The sequence below is a fragment of the Chelonoidis abingdonii genome, chromosome 24 (assembly GCF_003597395.2).
Source record: "Chelonoidis abingdonii isolate Lonesome George chromosome 24, CheloAbing_2.0, whole genome shotgun sequence".
Classification (NCBI taxonomy): domain Eukaryota; kingdom Metazoa; phylum Chordata; order Testudines; family Testudinidae; genus Chelonoidis; species Chelonoidis abingdonii.
Genome location: NC_133792.1, coordinates 13,089,331 through 13,107,920, shown reverse-complemented (window position 1 = coordinate 13,107,920; position 18,590 = coordinate 13,089,331). Strand labels below are relative to the sequence as shown.

At 51.9% G+C, this 18,590-nt stretch overlaps 1 protein-coding gene across 2 annotated transcripts in view; it reads left to right on the top strand.

Annotated features, from left to right (window-relative positions):
* Positions 1–18,590, top strand: part of CERCAM (cerebral endothelial cell adhesion molecule) — a 36,838-nt gene that overhangs the window by 11,968 nt on the left and 6,280 nt on the right. Inside the window, exons 1-9 of one of the 2 annotated variants that reach the window (XM_032797891.2) lie at positions 8,303–8,529; positions 11,834–11,944; positions 12,991–13,108; positions 13,674–13,808; positions 14,566–14,770; positions 15,192–15,311; positions 15,925–16,001; positions 17,526–17,632; positions 18,350–18,482. In XM_032797891.2, the coding sequence (XP_032653782.1) occupies positions 8,312–8,529; positions 11,834–11,944; positions 12,991–13,108; positions 13,674–13,808; positions 14,566–14,770; positions 15,192–15,311; positions 15,925–16,001; positions 17,526–17,632; positions 18,350–18,482 (1,224 nt within the window). In that variant the 5' untranslated portion in view covers positions 8,303–8,311. Of the gene's footprint in view, positions 1–8,302; positions 8,530–11,833; positions 11,945–12,990; positions 13,109–13,673; positions 13,809–14,565; positions 14,771–15,191; positions 15,312–15,924; positions 16,002–17,525; positions 17,633–18,349; positions 18,483–18,590 lie in introns of those variants that run through there. The other variant, XM_032797893.2, reaches the window with a different exon arrangement.

The window sequence follows — 18,590 nt, the reverse complement described above, 5'->3', positions numbered from 1 at the left end:
TAAGTGGAAATCTGGAAATGGCCAAAATTTCCATTTAATTAAAATGCCTTTTGTGTATTAAAAAGCAAAAAGTTGTGATGGAAACTTTCTGGCCAGCCCTGCTGTAGCACACGGGCTGACAAAATCTGTTCAACTTGCCTTGTAGGGTTTGTTTCTCAAATACAGCACTCAGGCCCCACTGCCCATATGTGAGATGTGCATCTTGAGTACCACGCACTCTGCGTGGGTCAGCTCTCCTGGATCCAATCCCATGGGCACTATGAATTCCTTGCCACCAATCTGCTGATGCCAACGCGCAGGGCGAGAATCAGCCAAAGCTGTTTCAGTAATAAGGATTAGTTTTCAGGCCTGTTTAGTCTTTGGAGCTGATTCCATGTGCGTCATGGCAGAGGACAGTTTCTGCCAGTCTGGTACTGCTGTGAGGGTAATTGACAACTTGGCTGGGCCTGGGCTGATGTGGGGAGATGGTGAGGCAGGCATGTTAGGGCTGATCTTGGTATGACCTTGAAATGTCCTACTCGAGTGATGGATGAGGTGGTAACTTGGCTTATGGAAATAGAGTAGGTAGGGAGGAAATGGGAAGGAGGCCAATGACGGCGGAGAGGGATGACAGAGGAACTCAGATACCAACGTGAGGGCAGGTATATGGAATCTGTAAGTGTAAAACCTTGAGAGCCTGTCAACAGACGCTCTCTGCTCTGCTCTGCCATCCCTGGTGGGACACGGGGATGGGAAGAGATGGGACTGACCGGCTCTCTATCGTGTCCTTGATGTGACACGTCCACATGTATCCCTAGCACCTCTCTAAACCTGGGGCACTTTCACCATCTACAGGCTGTGACTGGAAGCGCGCATACTTGATTGTACACTTGGAGAAAGGCCAGGTAGGTCAGTGCACTACGTATTAAGTTTGTCTAACACTTCCCGTTGCAAGATTTGATTGCTTGTAACTTTGCCCAAACTTAACTGTTTAGGTATCTGCCTGAGCTTTTTAAAATGATTCAGCTATTTCCAAGAATGAGGTTGGAGAAAAATACGGTGGTTGCCCATGTTCAAAATTCTGACAACTTTTTATTTCAACAGCTCTAGCACCACCATGGTTTGGAGCAGGGATTTGAAGTTTGGCAGAGTGGTGGGGTCAGGGAGGTGCCTTTGCCATCCACATGGAAATCTGCCAAAACTTGGCCAAGTTTTAAGCCTTTGAAAAACTGCAGTTCAGACATTCAGTGGAGATTTAGATCTTAGCTAAAAATCACTGAAGATTTCATCCTCGGTGAACACGCTCAGACTCTCTCAGCTCCTAGGGCTGCCCAGGCTTCACACATGTGATCCCTGCAGAGCAACTGAGCATACACACACGGACACTGAATTAAGGCTTCCCAGACAACCTTATTTCTGATGTTTCCTGACTTCTGAGTGCTTGACTTCGCAGCCTTCATAATGTTCTTTTACCAGTGTTTTGTGTGTGTTACATAGAACCAAGTCAAATCTGACCCAAAATTTAGATTCTTTTTTAATGGCGACTTTACAGAACCTGAGATCAATAGACACTTTTTTCCTATTTAAATAAAATAAATGGGATTTGAAAAATAACAATAGTGCTCCTATACTGCATAACACGTTTGAAGTTCTGTACAGGCATTAACTGATTAGACTCGTCCCCCACCCTCTGTTTGGCTTGTCTATTTAGATAGTAAGCTCATTGGGGAAGGAACATCTACTGTGTTTACCTAGTGCTTAGTGCATTGGGGCCCACTCTTGGTTGGCCCTTAGGCTCTACTGTAATAAGTATGCTTAGCAATCCTCACAGCAGCTGTGCCGGGTAGCTCTGGTAAGTGTTACGGTCTCTTCTGTGCAGATAAAAATGTGAAGCACGGAAGGTCACAAGGTGAGCTAGTAGCAAAGACGGTATTAGGACTCGGGAATTCCCAATGCCGAGCCCTGTGCTCCCATTTCACCATACACTGGTCCCTTGTAATTCTTGCCGTCCAAATGTTGCAGCCTTGTGCAAGTGCCTGACGGCCAGAAAATGCGTCCGACTAGCAATGAAAGTGAAACTGGCCAAGAGGTGCAAGCTGCAGGTGCAAGGACAGCTGACTTCGATTTGGACAATTCTTTCCATACTAGCCATCTCTTGTTTTGTTGGTGGTAATACTTGTTTTTAGTGTATAATTATCTCAACAATGTCCCCTTTAGGGACTTTCAAGATGTTTAATTTATTACTTTGCATGAAGATAGAATCGGAGTTCTAAGGTGCCTTTCAGCATGGAAAAGAGAGAGGCTGTCTTCCTGCTATAGGCAGTCTGGGCTAGGAGCAGCACGTAATACAGTAGTCACTGGAAGCGAGTGAGTGTGTGTGTGTGTGCACGAGCATGTGTGTGTCCGTGTAGACAGTCAAATTCCATCCACTGTATGTTTGGTTTCAACAAAAAATTTGGAATGTTTTAAATAAGAATCATGAGGTCAAACATTGTGCAGGCACCGTGGGCTGCTGGACAAGGTGCGGGAGTGGGAGTCCTGGGTTCTTTGCCCTGCCCTGCCCATTGCTGTGTGACCTCGCCATAGTGTCCTCATCTGTAAAATGGGGATAATGATCCTTCTTTTGAAAAGGAGTTTGGCATCTCTGCTGAAAAGCTAATTGCTAGTGTCAGCGCTGGGCAGAGAGAGGGATGGGGTTTTTTGAGGTCTGCCTCAAGTGGACAGATGTAGCTCTCAAAGTGTGCTGGTGTCAGACAGGGAGAGGACCCCCTAGTTAGGAACTGCACTGTGGCTGTCTCTGATGACTTTATTGCTGATGGAATCTGCATTATTAGGCAGGGTGAAGACTCTCCCTCTCACTTTGCCCTGTACACCTTAGTGCTGTTGGGTTTTCCAGGCAGGTGGTTCTATGGCACATAATTTTTCTTGACTAGCTGCCAAATTGATTATTCCATCCTTTCTCTCTGCCCTCCCCCTGCAAAAAAAAAAACAACCCAAACTTCTTTGGAGAATCCTGTGGGCAGTAGTGACACCTGCTGGTGGAAGAGGGAAAAGGGCAGAGACCATGTCATTTTGCTAAAGAATTGACTAAATTCTGCTGTCCTCTTGGCAAATGGGACACTAGATGGGGAGGGCTCTGAGCTACTACAGAGAATTCTTTCCCAGGTGTCTGGCTGGTGGATCTCACCCACATGCTCAGAGTCTAACTGATCACCAGATTTGGGGTCGGGAAGGAATGTTCCCCCAGGTCAGATTGGCAGAGGTTCTTGGGGGTTTTCGCCTTTCTCTGCAGCATAGGCCACTTACTGGTTTGAACTAGTGTAAATGGCTGAGTCAGGTGTAACTTGAAGACTTTAATCAAGATTTGAGGTCTTCAGTAACTCAGCCAGAGGTTACAGATCTATGCAGGAGCAGTGGGTGAGGTTCTGCGGCCTGCAATGTGCAGGAGGTCAGACTAGGTGACCATGATGGTGCCTTCTGCCCTTAAAGCCCATGAGGTGGGTTTGTTTTAAAGCAAATGGGCAATTTCACCCTTAACTCTCCAGACTTTAAAAACCTCACTCTTTGTAGCTAACACTGTCGCCTTTGCAGGGTCTCCCATTCCTCTCCCCCACGGGCCTCCTCAAATCCCATCAGAAAGCTAGACAGAGACCATGGCATGACTTGGGGAGAGCACTGGGCTGGCTTTCAGGGGACCAAACTGTAATTCCTGCTTTGCCCCAGCGTTCATGGGACCTTGGGTAAGTCCTAAGGGCCTGATTTCAAGGGACTGCAACTCCAGCTGAAGCCAGTGGGAACTCAAGGTGCTCAGCACTTCTGCAGATCAAACATTCAGTTTCCCTAGGGCTCCCAGATGTATGTTGGGGGTGGTGGTCAGATACTGCCATGATTTGGGGGGGAGAGTTATGTAAGGAGGTATATGGAAGCCTTCAACTCCACTGACATGCACGGAGTTAAGTGAAAGAGTGAGGCGAGTAGGGACTGTCCATCCTGAGTGGGGATGGTTGTTGGCAGGTACACAAATCCCTCCCAGCTGCTGTCTGGCTTCTCAATATGCCCAAGTCCCTCTGCTCATGAGGGATGTCAGTGTAGCACCAGGAAGCATTACTGTCCTCCTCCAGGAGTGGAGTGCATTTACGTGTTCAACCCTTCTGCATGCCTGGGAGACAACAGAGCAAGTGTGGGAGGCAGTGTGTTTAAAGATTAGATTGGTCAGTCATTTTGCTGTGAGAATATACCTACATACACACACACACACACACACACACACATTCTCACAGCAAAATGACTGACCAAGTATTATTTTATCAGCTTCAATTGGTTAATAACAATAGACTGATTAATAATTAAATCCCGCGGTGTTTTAATATCATGTACTGCAAAGAGACGTATTCAAGAGCCAGTTGGGGCTCGTGAGCCGCAGTCTGAATATCTCTGTCCTAAACCCTTCAAACTTCTGACCGCACTCAGGTTTAAAGCAGACTCCTTGCTTTCTATGCAAAGGGCTCTTGGCTGTGCCTGACTGCTGCCTTATCCTGGAATGACATGAGACCCCATCGGCTCCAGATGGCCTATGAAAACCTGCAGGTGAGGAGAGTTTCTTGCATAAACTCAGCAATTATGCCCTGAACCAATTCATAATCTCTGCAACATCAGCAGGGACCTCAGGCATGAATTTTAGACAACAGGCCAAGTTCACCCCATGTTTGACCCAGTCAGTGGAGTTGCCCCAGGGATGAATTTGTCCACTCTGTGCCTCTTGAATTTGAGAGCTGAACTCATTGACCACTAGATGGCAGCAGATTGCTGATGGAAAAAGAAATGGTCCCTGGGAAGGATTTCACCAGTGTAAATACACCAGGAAACTGCTGGTGTTCAAGCTGCAGAGCATCAGGCTTGGAGAACGATACGGCACTTTGGAAGCTGGCGTGCTCATAGACCTTCTGTGCTAGATCTTCAAGGAGATCCACCTCCAAACTCAAATGATAGACACTGAACTAGGTGACAATTGATAATAATGTTACAATTCATAACTCAGACTTAATTTGTCTATAGCTTCTTCCACATGTGGCTCTCAAAGCACTCTGCAAACATTGTCAACTCAGATGCTCAATCCCACTGTGAGGCCTGTAATTAATGATCTCCAGTTACAGACAGGTAAACTGAGGCACAGCGCTGAATTAAATTTTGTCTATTTAGTGTATACTGTGCATCAGTGGGGCTAGAGCTCAGGTTTCCTGACTTGGAGTCTTGTCATTTAACTAACACAAGGAGCAGCTCAGCCTGTTATACTGTGGGGCCAGACTTTTGAAGAACCTTATACCAGAAAAAGAGGAAAGGGAATCTAACTCCTTGTGTTTTTTTTTTTTTTTTTTTTTTTTTTAAAAACCAACTAGCTATTGTATTTGCCTCCATGGAGCAGCGAAGTTAGCAGGTTGATTTCAGACTGTCAAGCTCTATTTTCTGTTTGTTCTACATGTATTGTGTGTTCATTTCATGTTCCCGGATTATAGAACTTCCTTTTGGGTCTCTGAGTTGCTGCCAGGGGTCTGGAACTTCCAGAAAACTCTACAGAGTCCTGCTACAGAGAGTTTGGTTATTTATCAGAGTTCTTGATTCTCCTGTTCCTAGAGAGGATCAGGGTAGGTTTGTAGGAGGAACAGTGCTTTCTGAATAAACTATCCAGCCCTTCCCAAAATGCTCACCAGTCCAACACACATCAGCCAGGAGATAGAATTGAAGTCTGATGCGTAGAGAAGAGAGAGGCTATTTCCACGTATGACCGACTGGAAAAGTGTGTGTTGTGCTGGTTCACTAGAGGATAACAGTTTACTCCTGCTACCAGCCAAGTGGTAGAGGTCAGTGGGGCAGTGATGGAGGTCCCAAGTGCAGACATTAGGGTGATCAGATAGCAAGTGTGAAAAATCAGGACACATTCCCCTCTGGGGTTGGGGTATAGCTTTGTATATAAGACAAAGTCCTTAATATCAGGATGTCTAGTCACCCTCGCAGACACTGCTGATAACCCGTGCCAGGGGTGGAGGTTTTATTTGCTGTCTTTCATACTCCGAAGTAATACTCGGCCTTGATGTAAACGTGATTTTCTTTGATGCTGCAGGAATGTCAGGATTTCCTGAAAGGCACAAATGCTATTGCCCTCACACCCCTTCTCTGTTTTCTCTTCCAGATTCTGTGTCTTGCTGGCTTGACTGTTGTCGTGAAGTCCCTCCCACTCCCTCCCTTGGTTTCTGTTTATCCCCCTTCAGATGTCCCATATGGTCAAACACAGCTGTCTGGGCAGGTTTTGCAGCAGCTGTGATGAACAAAGATGGAAGGCATCTACCTAGTCTTTTTGGATAGCTGGGCCCCTCAAACCCCTCGTGATCAGTAGGGCAGGTATGCTAGATGTAACTACTCTTGGGGCTCCAGTAGGACACTGGGGATGGTCTCTAGGTAGAACTAACTGAATTGTTTGTTAGGAAAAGTTATTTATCTGGAAGATTTAGCTCCTTTTCCAGCTTGCAAATGATCTGGGGGCAGACCATGATATTCACTGATCTGTTTGTCATACAAAAGTGTTTGTCACATACATTAAAGCCAGTGGATCATTGGCCATGTATGTGCCGCAAACATCCCTTTGAGCTGTGTGATTGGGCATCAGAGTCATGCGGGGTTGTTTCTGTTCCATGATTGGATGAACTGTTTTGGCTCCAAAACTAATTTTATTTTTGTTATGAAATCAATATTATTTTGCAATTAATCGGCTCTTGGCAATGGGCCTGGACTTTGCTCTCTGCAGACAGTGGTTGTGTGAATGAAGCCTGGCTTGCATGGATGCTTGTGGGAAAAGGGGACACGTGTGAATGCGACTGAATCAAAATGTGGTTCTGAAGTCTCAAAAACAGACGTGACTCATTGCTTTTGCTACTTGCCCAGCTCTCAGGCAGGGGAGGTGAGAGGGGTGTTTGTGTTGGCTGCTCTCGCTAGAGGGGGATGCAAGTCTGCTACACATGTAACACCAGACTTAAGGGAAGAAAAGTCACATTCCACCACCCTGGCTTTCCATGAAATCTGGGCTTTCTTGCAGGCAAAACTTCTGGACTCACAAGACTCATAGCTGTGAAAGATGGAAAGTCAGACCCCAGCCAGCCAGCCCGCCCCCAGCTAACCAAGTATTGTGTCCTATGGGGCATTTTCAAAATGTCTGGTCTGGTCTAGTTTTTAAAATGCCAAGGCCATAATTTGCTTCCTAAAGCTCAGGGGCGGCACTAGACATTTTGCCGCCCCAAGCACGGCGGCATGCCATGGGGGGTGCTCTGCTGGTCGCCGGTCCCGTGGCTCTGGTGGCCCTCCCTCAGAGCGCCCCCCCACGGCATGCTGCCCCAAGCACGCTCTTGGCATGCTGGGGCCTGGAGCTGCCCCTGCTAAAGCTGCCCCTGCTCCATGGGCCCCTTTATGCCGATTTGCAGGACTAAAGTGACCACAGGGACTGTGAAGCACTATGTTGGGGAGACACCCAAGGCAGGGGAGTCCCCAGGAGGGAAAGGGTCAGGGGAGCTGGCCCTAGGTCACATCCCAGCACAGGGGGCATATTGGGGTGTTCTTTGGAAGGGAGAGGGGTGACCTGTGCATTGGAATTGTGTTCAGTGGCCTGCACTCCTAGGCACTATGTTAATATCAATACACACTAATTCCTCCGCCTCGGCTGTCCGCCAGACCAGCCGTGATGGAGATCTGAAGGGATGAAGGAGGCCCAGATGTAGCGCACAGCTCCAGCACAGGAGTGCACGCAGGGCTGATGGGGGTGGGGGTGGAGGAATCTGGTACAAATTACCGGGGCCTGGCGGTCCAGAAGGGGGCCCAGGGCCTGGGTTCCCTGGCTTCGTTGGCCCTGTTCAGCCAGTCCGCCCTTGCTGGGGGGCCTGAAAATATTTTTTCATAGGGGCCCAAGCCAGTTCTCGGCGGCCCTGGGTGCATGCCCAGAGCAAGGGCGGATGCCAGTTCTGGAGCTGAGCTTGGTGGGTTTCAGCTCCCAGCAGCCAGGTGTCCAGCCCACTGAACCCCCCAGCCCAACTGGCCTCCGGGGACTAGGGAGAGGGAGGCCGGCCCTGCTGCTACCCAGCTTGGTGGCACCGGGATTTGATCTGGAGGGCACAGCCCCAGGCAGCACTACCAGACCTCGTCCCTTCCCCACCGTGAGCATCCCCCTCTCCCCTCCCCTCCCGGCGCTGATTCCCAGCCCGGCCCCTTCTTCCCACCCGCCCCCTGCTCCGCCCCGCTCACAGCTCCGCTCGCCGGCCGCTCCCCACTGCTGCAGCCGCTGCCTCCGGCCATGCGCCCCCTCGGCGCTGCGCTGTTGCGCTGCGCCCTGTTCCTGCTGCTGAGGGGCTGCCCCGGGCAGGAGGAGGAAGCGGGGAGCCCAGCCGGGCAGCAGCAGGAGCTGCCCACTGTGGTGATCGCCATCCTGGCCCGCAACTCCGAGCACTCGCTGCCCCATTACCTGGGGGCCTTGGAGCGCCTGGACTACCCCAAGGGGCGCATCTCTATCTGGTAAGGGCTGCTCGGCTCCCCGGGGAGGGCAAGAATCCGGGGGTGCCCCCTCTCCACAGACCCCAGAGGGGCCCTCGGGTTGGGGTTAGTGCCAGGGCGAGGAAGGGCAGCCTGGTGCTGCAAGGGGCAGCATGGATATGGGACTGCAGGGGGATGTGCCCGTGCAGGATGGGTGCCATCTCACTGCTGTCCCCTTATCGGGGGCACTGCCAGGCTGGTGAACCCCTCTCTCCCTCCCCGACTTAAAGGGATGCTGGGCAGTGGGACAGCAGCAGGGCTGGTGCCTGAGTTATGGGCTGGACACTCTTCCATCCTACCCGAGGTGGGATGTTCTCCCCCTGCTCCTGGAGGTTAATAACACCCTCACCCCCCTGTGCATACTGTGAGATACTGGTGTCTGGAGCTGGACGCCTCATCCCATCTGCTCTCACTGCCCCTCACAGTCACCGCAGATGTATTTGACATGGTGAAGAGCATCTTTACTATATGTGCACGTCTGTTGGCCACAGACATACCCTGCTAGAGATTCAGATGTGCAGTCTGCTGGCCAGCAATCCAGGCTGCAGCGCGAGCTGGGCCACTCTTCTATTGGTACCTTTTTCCATCTCGGATCCTTATGGTTTTCCCTGTGGTTTGACTCCATGTGTTTGGAATTCCCAGCACCCAGCCCAGACTCACAGATGGATGTGAGAGGAGACTCCAGTCCCAGCTGGTCCCAGCAGGAGGCGCTGTATAGTGCGTGCAACCACATTGGTCCTGGGGTAGCTGAGCTCTCCCACTACAAGCCACGCCCTTGTGTTCGGATCTCGATGTGCTGGGATGAATGGGGTCTCATGCCTTGGGTGGGGGTAGAGGGGAGTATTTGAGGAAGGGGATGTTGTCCTTCAGCTGTGATCAGGACCCTGGGAGCAAAGACTCCTCTCTGCCCGGTGTTGCTGGCAGGGGCTGAGGTTGGCATTTCTAAAAAGCTGTTTTTAAAAAAATGTCTCACACTTTCTCGTGCAAGTGAAAGAATGTGAGAGGAAAGCTAGAGGAGAGCAGCATGGATGAGAAGAGGGTGAGGGGGAGTAATTGTCTGGTCTGCTCAGCTCTGGCCTGCTCACTCCCACTATATCTGTGCCCTGCCTGTCCAACCCCAGCCTGTGCTAGGCGGTGATACACGACATTTGTTGCTTTCCCCTGTCTCGATTGGAATAGGACTCACCACCGAATCTGGGCCATGTCCTGCGGATGTTGTCATGGGCGTGGCGGGGCTGAAAACAAAACTGGGAAAGGAGTCCGTAGGCAGTGTGCATCCCACAGCCCTGCACAGAGCAATGGGAAGAAGTAAAGGAGGAGAACAGCTAATTACCAGTTGGGAAGAGCCTGGTCTAAAGACAAATGAGCCCTTGTGTTTGGTGTCTGCCCAGGCCCGGGCAGGGCAGCGTGGGGGGCTCTTTAATGCTAGTCAGCGAGTCTGCAATTTGGAAGGAATTATCCCTTCACATTCCCTCTCCCAATAGCAGATTGCTTAAAATTGCATGTTAATTCTCCTAAAGATTCCCGCTTGCTGCCTTTGCTGGTGCCAGCATAGCCAGGAGGTATTTATAGCGCAGGAGCCAGCGTTCGTGCCTGGGTTGCTCGTGTCTCCTTTTAAAGGAATCGCAGCGGCTCTAGGGTGGAAGCAGAGTTCACAAGGGGGTTTAAGCTCGTCTGTGCCTGGATAGGAACATTCTGGGCTAAATTTATTCCTGGGGCCCATACAGTTACACCAGTGATTAATTTGGCCCATCTGGTCCATATTAGAAAACTGGTAAATCAATCTTTTTGCCTTGCACTTACAGAGGTGGCAAAATCCCCATTTGACACGTGGGGAGACTGAGGCATGGCAGAGGGTAAATGACTTGGCCACAGAGCTGGGATTAGAACCCAGGAGTTCTGATCCATACCTCCCTGCACTAGCCATTAGACAACACTCGATGCCGAAAACAGGATGTTCTGGGGCAAGCGGCACTGATATCTTTGTGACAACGGAGAGCAGGGAACCAGTTTCGCATTCAGAATGTCTCTGCAGAGCATTGTTGGCATGCTGTCAGGCTGCCAGTAAGGGTGGGCAGGCTTGGCAGCTGCCAGAGGGCAGTTCCTGGTGTGGCCTTTCCCCTTCATATTCCACAGTCCCAGTCAGTCTCGTGCTGCCCCTGCTCATGAGTCCAGGTGGTGATCACAGCCAGTTCCGTGGAATTCTCCCACTCAGCCCAGAGCACTTTAGGAAGAACCTGCTTTTCTATGGATAAGAACATTCAAGCTGGGAATGGTGATGGGATGGACCACTTGATGATTATCTGTTCTGTTCATTCCCTTTGGGGTACCTGGCATTGGCCACTGTCGAAAGACAGGATACTGGGCTAGATGGATCTTTGATCTGACCCAGTTTGGCCGTTCTTATGTTCTTATCCACTTACATCAGATGGAATTAAAAAACTGGATTTAAACCCTCATGCTTCAGGGCATGAATCAACTGTACTCTGACAGGGGTCAGGAAGAAACTTCCCCTGCAGGTAGGTTATTCCATAATTGTCCACTGTGGGCTTCCATGCACCTTCTCCTGAAGCATCTTTCACTTGCCACTATTGGAAACAGGACCTTGGACTGCATAGACCATTAGTTCTCAACCTTTCTAGACCTCTGTATCCCTGAAGCTCAAGCCCCTCTACTTGGGGCTGAAGCATGTAACTTAGCTTCACAGGGCACCCTGTGGCATAGGGCCCAGGCAATTGCCATGCTTGCCACCCCCTAATACCGGCCCTGTGCTTGCTACCCCCTCCCCCCAAGGCTCATGACTCCCAGGTTGAGAACCACTGATCTAGATGAGTTGACATACCCCCTGGAAGACCTCTGCATACCCCCAGGGGTGCACATTCTCCTGACTGAGAACCACTGAGATAGACCGTTGGTCTGATTCAGTCTGGTAGTTAGTTCCTCTGCACTGTTAGAGGCTTCTTCCCCATTTCTGCCTGTAAGGCCAGCCCTGTGCTTGAGACACTCAACTTCTTCGTTCACGCACCCTCTGGAGACATGAGTCTTCTCAGCTCCCTGCCATCCTTGTTTGTACAGCTCTCCGCTGATGTCCAGATGTGTGGGCTTTGGAGGTCGGGAGGCATTTGGGGAGGGGGATCTCCCTGAGAGCTGCCACTGTGGCTTCCATTTGAGTTTCATAGGATTGTGTGGCTGGGTTTAGGGCTGGAGACTGGAAGGCACATGCTGCAGGAAATGGGGCTGGGAGAATGGGGAGAGCTAATGTCTCCTCTGCATTCTGATTTTTCAGGTGTGCAACAGACCACAATATCGACAACACAACCGAGATCCTGTGGGAATGGCTTACGGCCATGGAAAAACACTATCGCTACATTGAGTGGAAGTCAGTGGAGGAGCCCAGGTAAGGTGCATGGTCACCTGAGGCCCTGCTGTAGCAATGTGTCCTACCAGAGAGTGTTTTGTCCATTTTGTGTATAGGGAACTGAGGGACTGAGTGATTTGCCCAAGGCTATAAGTGAGTCAGCTGGAGATGGAATGGAACCAGAAGTTTCTGGGTCCCATCCCTGCACCAGCCTACCAGACCTCACCGTTGCATTTTTCTTACATGCAGCTTTGTGGTTTGCAGCTTCGGATTTGGGGCATAAAAGTCTTTGCATGGAAGTGGGTCTAGCATCCTCTTCCACCCTGTGGTGGTTCTGATCCAGTTTAGGACAGGATACATGGCTATTCTTCTCCAGGTGGGATGGGGATGGCTTTCTCCTAGCACCTTCACTGGTATCAGCCCTTTGGTGGCACCCTGAAGAAGGTGTCTGAGGTTATCTGCCCATTGGCATTGTGGTGGTCTGCCCACTGCTCCGCTGATGTTCGGCTGTCTGCGCCCCATCCTGTTCTGATCCACCCAAACCTGCCATGCCCAGTTCTGTTCTCTCCTGTCTTGTCCTGCTCTTGCCTGGAGCTGACTGCACAGAGAGATCCCCCAGGAGTGAGAGGCCCCTATGCACGGATGGAGTGAGAGGCCCTGCACACAGTTGGAGACAGGGAGAGTCTGTTTCCTACTTGCTGGGAGTGTGTGTTCTGCGGTAGCTGACTGTAGCCTGACCCAATCCTGAGCCTGCATTAGTGAGTCAGTTTCATGTTTCTTCCCTCCCTGCATGGGGCTGTTCAGGCAGCACTGATCCACACTGCACATGCTTGGGCTGCTTGTGGGATGAACAGGCTGGGCAGACATAGGGCTGTGCAAGCTGAATGGCTCCGCAGTGAGGGATCCCTCCCCCTGCTGCCCCAGAGGGACTCCACGCTAATCAAACCCAGTCAAGATGAGCCCTTTGTCAGGACTGAGCTGATCCTGCCCTGACCAAGCTACTCAGCCATCCGGCATGCGGGTGCAGTGAGTTTGTAAGTTCACAGCCAAGGGCAGGTTATTAACTCCTTGTTTGCCTGATGCAGCTCTTACCCTGATGAACTTGGCCCCAAGCACTGGACAGACGAACGCTATGAACATGTCATGAGGCTCAAGCAGGAAGCTCTGAGCTTTGCGCGGGCCAAGGGGGCTGATTATCTCCTGGTAAGAGAACTCTGTAACTGGACCAACTGGGCCCACTTCCTTCTGTTAGCACAGGAAGGATTTCAGCCCTCCCGCAAGGCCCAGCTGGGGGAACATGACCAGCTTTTAGATGCGTTGAAAGCGGAGATGGGAAAGTTCTGTTGCATCACTCTGCCCAGAGCAGGATAGTTCCTTGTGGCAGCTTCTCCGGGGGTGTATCTAGCCTACTTTGAAATGACCCCACTGTGGAAACCTGTCATCTTCCTAACTTAAGCTTTATGGCCCTGGTTCCTCTCTGTTTTTGTTGTGGATGCTCCAGAGCCATCGCTCACAGATAACATCCAGGGCTGTCTGAGAGAGCCCCCTGCTAGGAAAATATCTGCCAAGGGTTTCACTCCCTGGCTGAGTGGTTGGAGGCTGAGGGTGCAGGAGAACCCAGGAGTTTCCCAGAGTGGCATGGAGCCATGCCTGCCTTGGGCAGGAGCTCTCCCTATGAGCTCGCCTACCTAGATGTGTTGTGATATGCTTAACGCAAGGCTCCGGCTGCTCATTGCTCCCGCTAAGCTGGCTGTGTTTCCACCACCAGCTCACCGATACAGACAGCGTCCTGACCAACAATGAGACCCTGACGTTTCTGATCTCGCAGAACAAGTCCGTGGTTGCCCCCATGCTGGACTCCCAGACATATTACTCCAACTTCTGGTGTGGGATAACCCCTCAGGTAAGCTGCCTGAGGTGGGCAGGGGGAATCCCCTGTGCCTGAGGATGTCCTGTTTGCTGTCACTCAGCATGGGTGCTGCTGCCAACCATTGGTGTGTGTTACCCTTGGGGGTGCCCCTGTCCTGCAGTTCCTGATGGACCTGGGGCAGGTTTGGGACATCTTCTCCTTAACCACAGCCAGAAAACGTCTCCAGGTACCTAACTGTAAGGTTCCTGCCTGAGGAACCTTCCTCGAAGCACCACCTCTGCCCTTCTGGGCACCCTTTGCCAGCCCAGAGTCGCTCCTAAGATCTCGTAGCTAAGTCACCCAGTCAGTTCAGGCTGCAGCTTCCTCCGAGAAATTCCACTGGTGCCTTCTCAGCTGTGTGCCAACCTGCCCATCACTCTTCCTTCCCATGTGAGCTCTGCTTTCTCCTAAAACCCCTGAGTGGCCTCTAACATCGCCCCCTCTCTGCTGTGTGGGCTCCAGGCTCTGCTGCAAGCCCCATTTAAGGCCAGGGAGGAAACCTGCAAGCCCACCTGTCTGTTCAGCTGGACATGTGTGATCTGCTGGGTGTCTCTTTCCTTGGGGTAGAGACTGGATGATGAGGATGGAGGGAAACTCTGAAGCATCTGAGAGTGGCATGGGGCCCAGCCTGCTGCTGTCAGGGCATGGCTGTGAGGGAGCTCTCCATGCTGGAGCCCTGCCTGCTTGTGGTGGGTGGGGGAGACGCGCTGGCTCCGGTCAGTGGGAATTACCCTACCCCTGTATTTTCCAGGGTTACTACCGCAGGACGGCAGACTATTTCCCCACCAAGAACCGCCAGCGTGTGGGCTGCTTTGCCGTCCCCATGGTGTACGCCACCTTCCTGCTTGACCTGCGAAAAGAAGGGACCTCCGAGCTCACCTTCCACCCACCCCACCCCAACTACAGCTGGCCCTTTGACGACATCATCGTCTTTGCCTATTCCTGCCAAGCAGCAGGTGAGGGCCAGAGGGAAGGGGCAGACTGGGAGAGGGAGGGGTGGAGGACCCGCAGTGAGCTGTACTTGCTCCTTTCTGGGGGACCTCCTCAAGGCATCCCATGTCCAGGGGTTGAGGCCAGAGGACTGTGAAATTTGAATCCATCCCCATGTAGATGTGGAATTGAAGGATGTAGAAAAGCAATGCATTTCCCCAGGGGCTGTCTCCTGCCCCATGCTGGCCCTGCACAGCCCCTTTGCCCAAGGCAGGGTGGTGGGTGGAGGCGGTGGAGTGGGGATCTGGTTGGCACATTAGGAGGAGCCCAGGGCTTGTGCTTTGAGATGGAGCAACACAGGGAAGGCTGGTGTGCAGAGCTCTCAGCGAAGGGGTTGGGAGCAGGGGCGGGTGGCCTGGGCTTACTCTGGCTGCCGCTGCCTTGCAGGTGTCCAGATCTACGTATGTAACCAGGAGCGGTTTGGTTACATCAATGTCCCGGTGAAGTCCCATCAGACGCTAGAGGACGAACGAATCAACTTTGTGCACCTCATCCTGGAAGCCATGGGTAAGGGCTCAAGGACCCAGCCGCTGGCCCTGGGGGAATGATGGGGAGCTTCAGCCGGGGTCCTTGCCCTAGGGCACAGATCAGCAGGTGCAGCTCCCCTGAAGTCAGTGGAGTTTCACCTGTTTACACCATTTGTTTGGGGTGCATTTGTCTGAGGAGTTGACAGACAAAGCGTAAGCTGTTCCAGTCCCTCTTTGGCAAATACCCTTAGCAGACATGAGGAAAGTGTGCTGGGTCTTGGGTGGGCGTCCGCACTGTAAGGGGGCTCGGTGGCTTTCTTGCTGGGAGTCACAGCAGCAAAGCCTAAGGATTGAACGGGCCATGGAAAGTGGAAGACCCCAGCTCAGCCATGAGGCACTGTGGTGGGGCGCGGGGCAGGGACGCAGCCTGTACCATTCTGGTAGGCTCCGAGCACTTGAGCCTTCTGAGCTGTGAGGCCAGCCCCAGCCCGCACTATCATCCTGGGGAAGTGGGGAAAGCTCCTGGCCCACACACCCAGCTGTATCTGGTGAGGCAGTGACGCAGCTGAGGGTGTTTGCTTCTGCCTGTGCCCTTGGAGTGAGGGCTGTGGGCACAGTGACTCCATCTTAGCCACGTGCTCTGTCTCTTGCAGTGGACGGCCCCCCGATGTACCCCTCTGAGCACGTTTCCCTCAGCCCCAAGCACCTCGGTAAAATGGGCTTTGATGAGGTGAGCACCTGGCTGGAAGTGAGATCGTGTTTCCCTTCCCTGCCCAACACAGCTCCCTCATGGCACCTACTGTCCCTCCACCTCCCTCTGGAGCCTGCCCCTGCTGGGCTGGCTGGCGGAGACGCTGCAGAGTGATGTGAAATCCCCCCGCCCAGCTAAGCGGGCTGCCTCCATACCCCCAGCTGTGTGAAGGACAATCTTCAAGCCGTATCCCTTGTCTGGTAGCCTGTGGCTGCACCATTAAACCCCCATGTGGGGACACCAGGGAACAGCACGTTGGGGCCCAGTGCAGAGTTGACTCACGGGAGAGGATGGGTGGCTGGTGAGGGAGGTCTGGCAGGAGCCCCGTCCCATGAGCTGAGACCCCACTGAGCTCCCACCTTGGGGAAAGATTCTGCTAATGCTTCAAAGAGGAGAGAGCTGTTAGGGCCCCTTCCTTCATCACACTCCTTGCCATGGAGCGGAGCATGTTCCCCTGCGTGTGCCCAGCTGGGATAGAGCTTTGTCCGTCCTCTGTGTCCCAGGGTATCCCATTCCCTCAGTCACAATGAACTGCCCACCGCTGAATGGAGGAACCCCAGATAGACTATCCCCTGCTCTTGGCAGCTTCCCTTGGTGAGCGTGAGACTGTGCCCTTCCCTGGGTCCCTAGCCTGATGTTTCCCGGGCTGGAGTCATAGAATCGTAGGACTGGAATGGACCTCGAGAGATCAGCCAGTCCATTCCCCTGCACTCATGGCAGGACTAAGTATTATCTAGACCATCCCTGACAGGTGTTTGTCTAACCTGCTCTTAAAAATTTTCAATGATGGAGATTCCACAACCACCTCAGGCAATTTATTCCAGTGCTTAACCGCCCTGACGGTTAGGAAGCTTTTCTCTAATGTCCAACCTAAACGTCCCTTGCTGAAATGTAAGTCCATTGCTTCTTGTCCTAGCGTCAGTGGTTAAGAAGAACAATTTTTCTCCCTCCTCCTTGTAATAACCTTTTATGTACTTGAAAACCATCATCATGTCCCCTCTGTCTTCTCTTTTCCAGACTAAACAAACCTAATTTTTTCAATCTTCCCTCATAGGTCATGTTTTCTAGACCTTTAATCATTTTTGTTCGTCTTTCTGCAATTTGTCCACATCCTTCCTGAAATGTGGTGCCCGGAACTGGACACAATACTCCAGTTGAGGCCTACTCAGCGCGGAGTAGAGTGAAGAATTACTTCTTGTGTCTTGCATACAACACTCTTGCTAATACATCCCAGAACGATGTTCACTTTTTTCCAACAGTGTGACACTGTTGACTCATATTTAGCTTGTGACCACTATGACCCCCAGATTTTTTTCTGCAGTGCTCCTTCCTAGGCAGTCATTTCCCATTTTGTATGTGTGCAACTGATTGTTCCTTGCTAAGTGGAGCACTTTGCATTTGTATTTATTGAATTTCATCCTACTGACTTCAGACCATTTCTCCAGTTTGTCCAGCTCATTCTGAATTTTAATCCCAGCCCCTTTAATGTTTGATTCTTCTTAGATTTTCCTGATTAACCTGGTGCGGCGGCCAGACCGGCGCCAGCGGATGCTGAGTTCTCTGTATGAGCTGGAGATAGACCCCCTAGTGGTGGACGCTGTGGATGGGAGGTGATTGCTCTGTGCTCTTTACCCTGCTTTGCCACAGCTTGGATGGGATGCCAGTACCTCAGACAGGTAGAGGGGGAATGGGTTTTGGATGCTGGACACAGGCAGGTTTCTTGCTGCTGAAGCTCAGCGCTCCCACTGCTGCTTTGGGTTGGGGTGGGGGATGTGTTATGACACCGCACATTGAACTGAGTGGGGAAATTCTGCTAGTCTGTGGTGGAGAAATGGAACAACACCGGATTGCCTCCTGAGCAAGGGAAGCAAAAGGCAGATGTCAGACAAGGTAAGAAGAGGCAGCAGCCAAAGTTACACACGATCCCCTGGCTGTCAGTGTCACATGAGCTCAGCCTGCCGGTGTCTCACAGCACAGCCTGCCAAATCCTCTGCATCCTCCACAGGTTATTGGGCTGGCCAGGCCCCTCCTGTGAGGTGCTTATGGGTGGGGGGAAGGCTCACCTTCACAACGGACTCCTCTGCCCCAGGTTGGAACTAGCCTGTCTCCATGGGGAGATCCCCTCAGGGGGGTGGTGCTGGGAAGCGGAAGTGACTAGATCCGACTGGGCCAGGAGCAGGGATAGCTGTAGCTGTTGTTACAGGGTGCAGAACAGTGGGAGTTAGAGACAGGAAGGATCTATCATGCCCACCAGCCAGTGCAGGATTGTTCCCTACCACCTGTTCTCCAGTGCAGCACTTCTCTAACCATAGCCTCTTGCCCTCCAGTGCCCTGAACAGCAGTGACATTAAGATCCTGGGTGTGGATCTGCTCCCAGGATACTATGACCCGTTCTCTGGCAGGACGCTCACCAAGGGGGAGGTCGGTTGCTTCCTCAGCCATTATTACATCTGGAAAGAGGTAAAGACCTGAAGCAAAAGAAGACAATAAACAGGGAGGGGGAGATTACACTATTGCCAAGGGGGCCTGTGGCATTGGGCATTGTTCAGAATGAGAGACAGCCCTGCC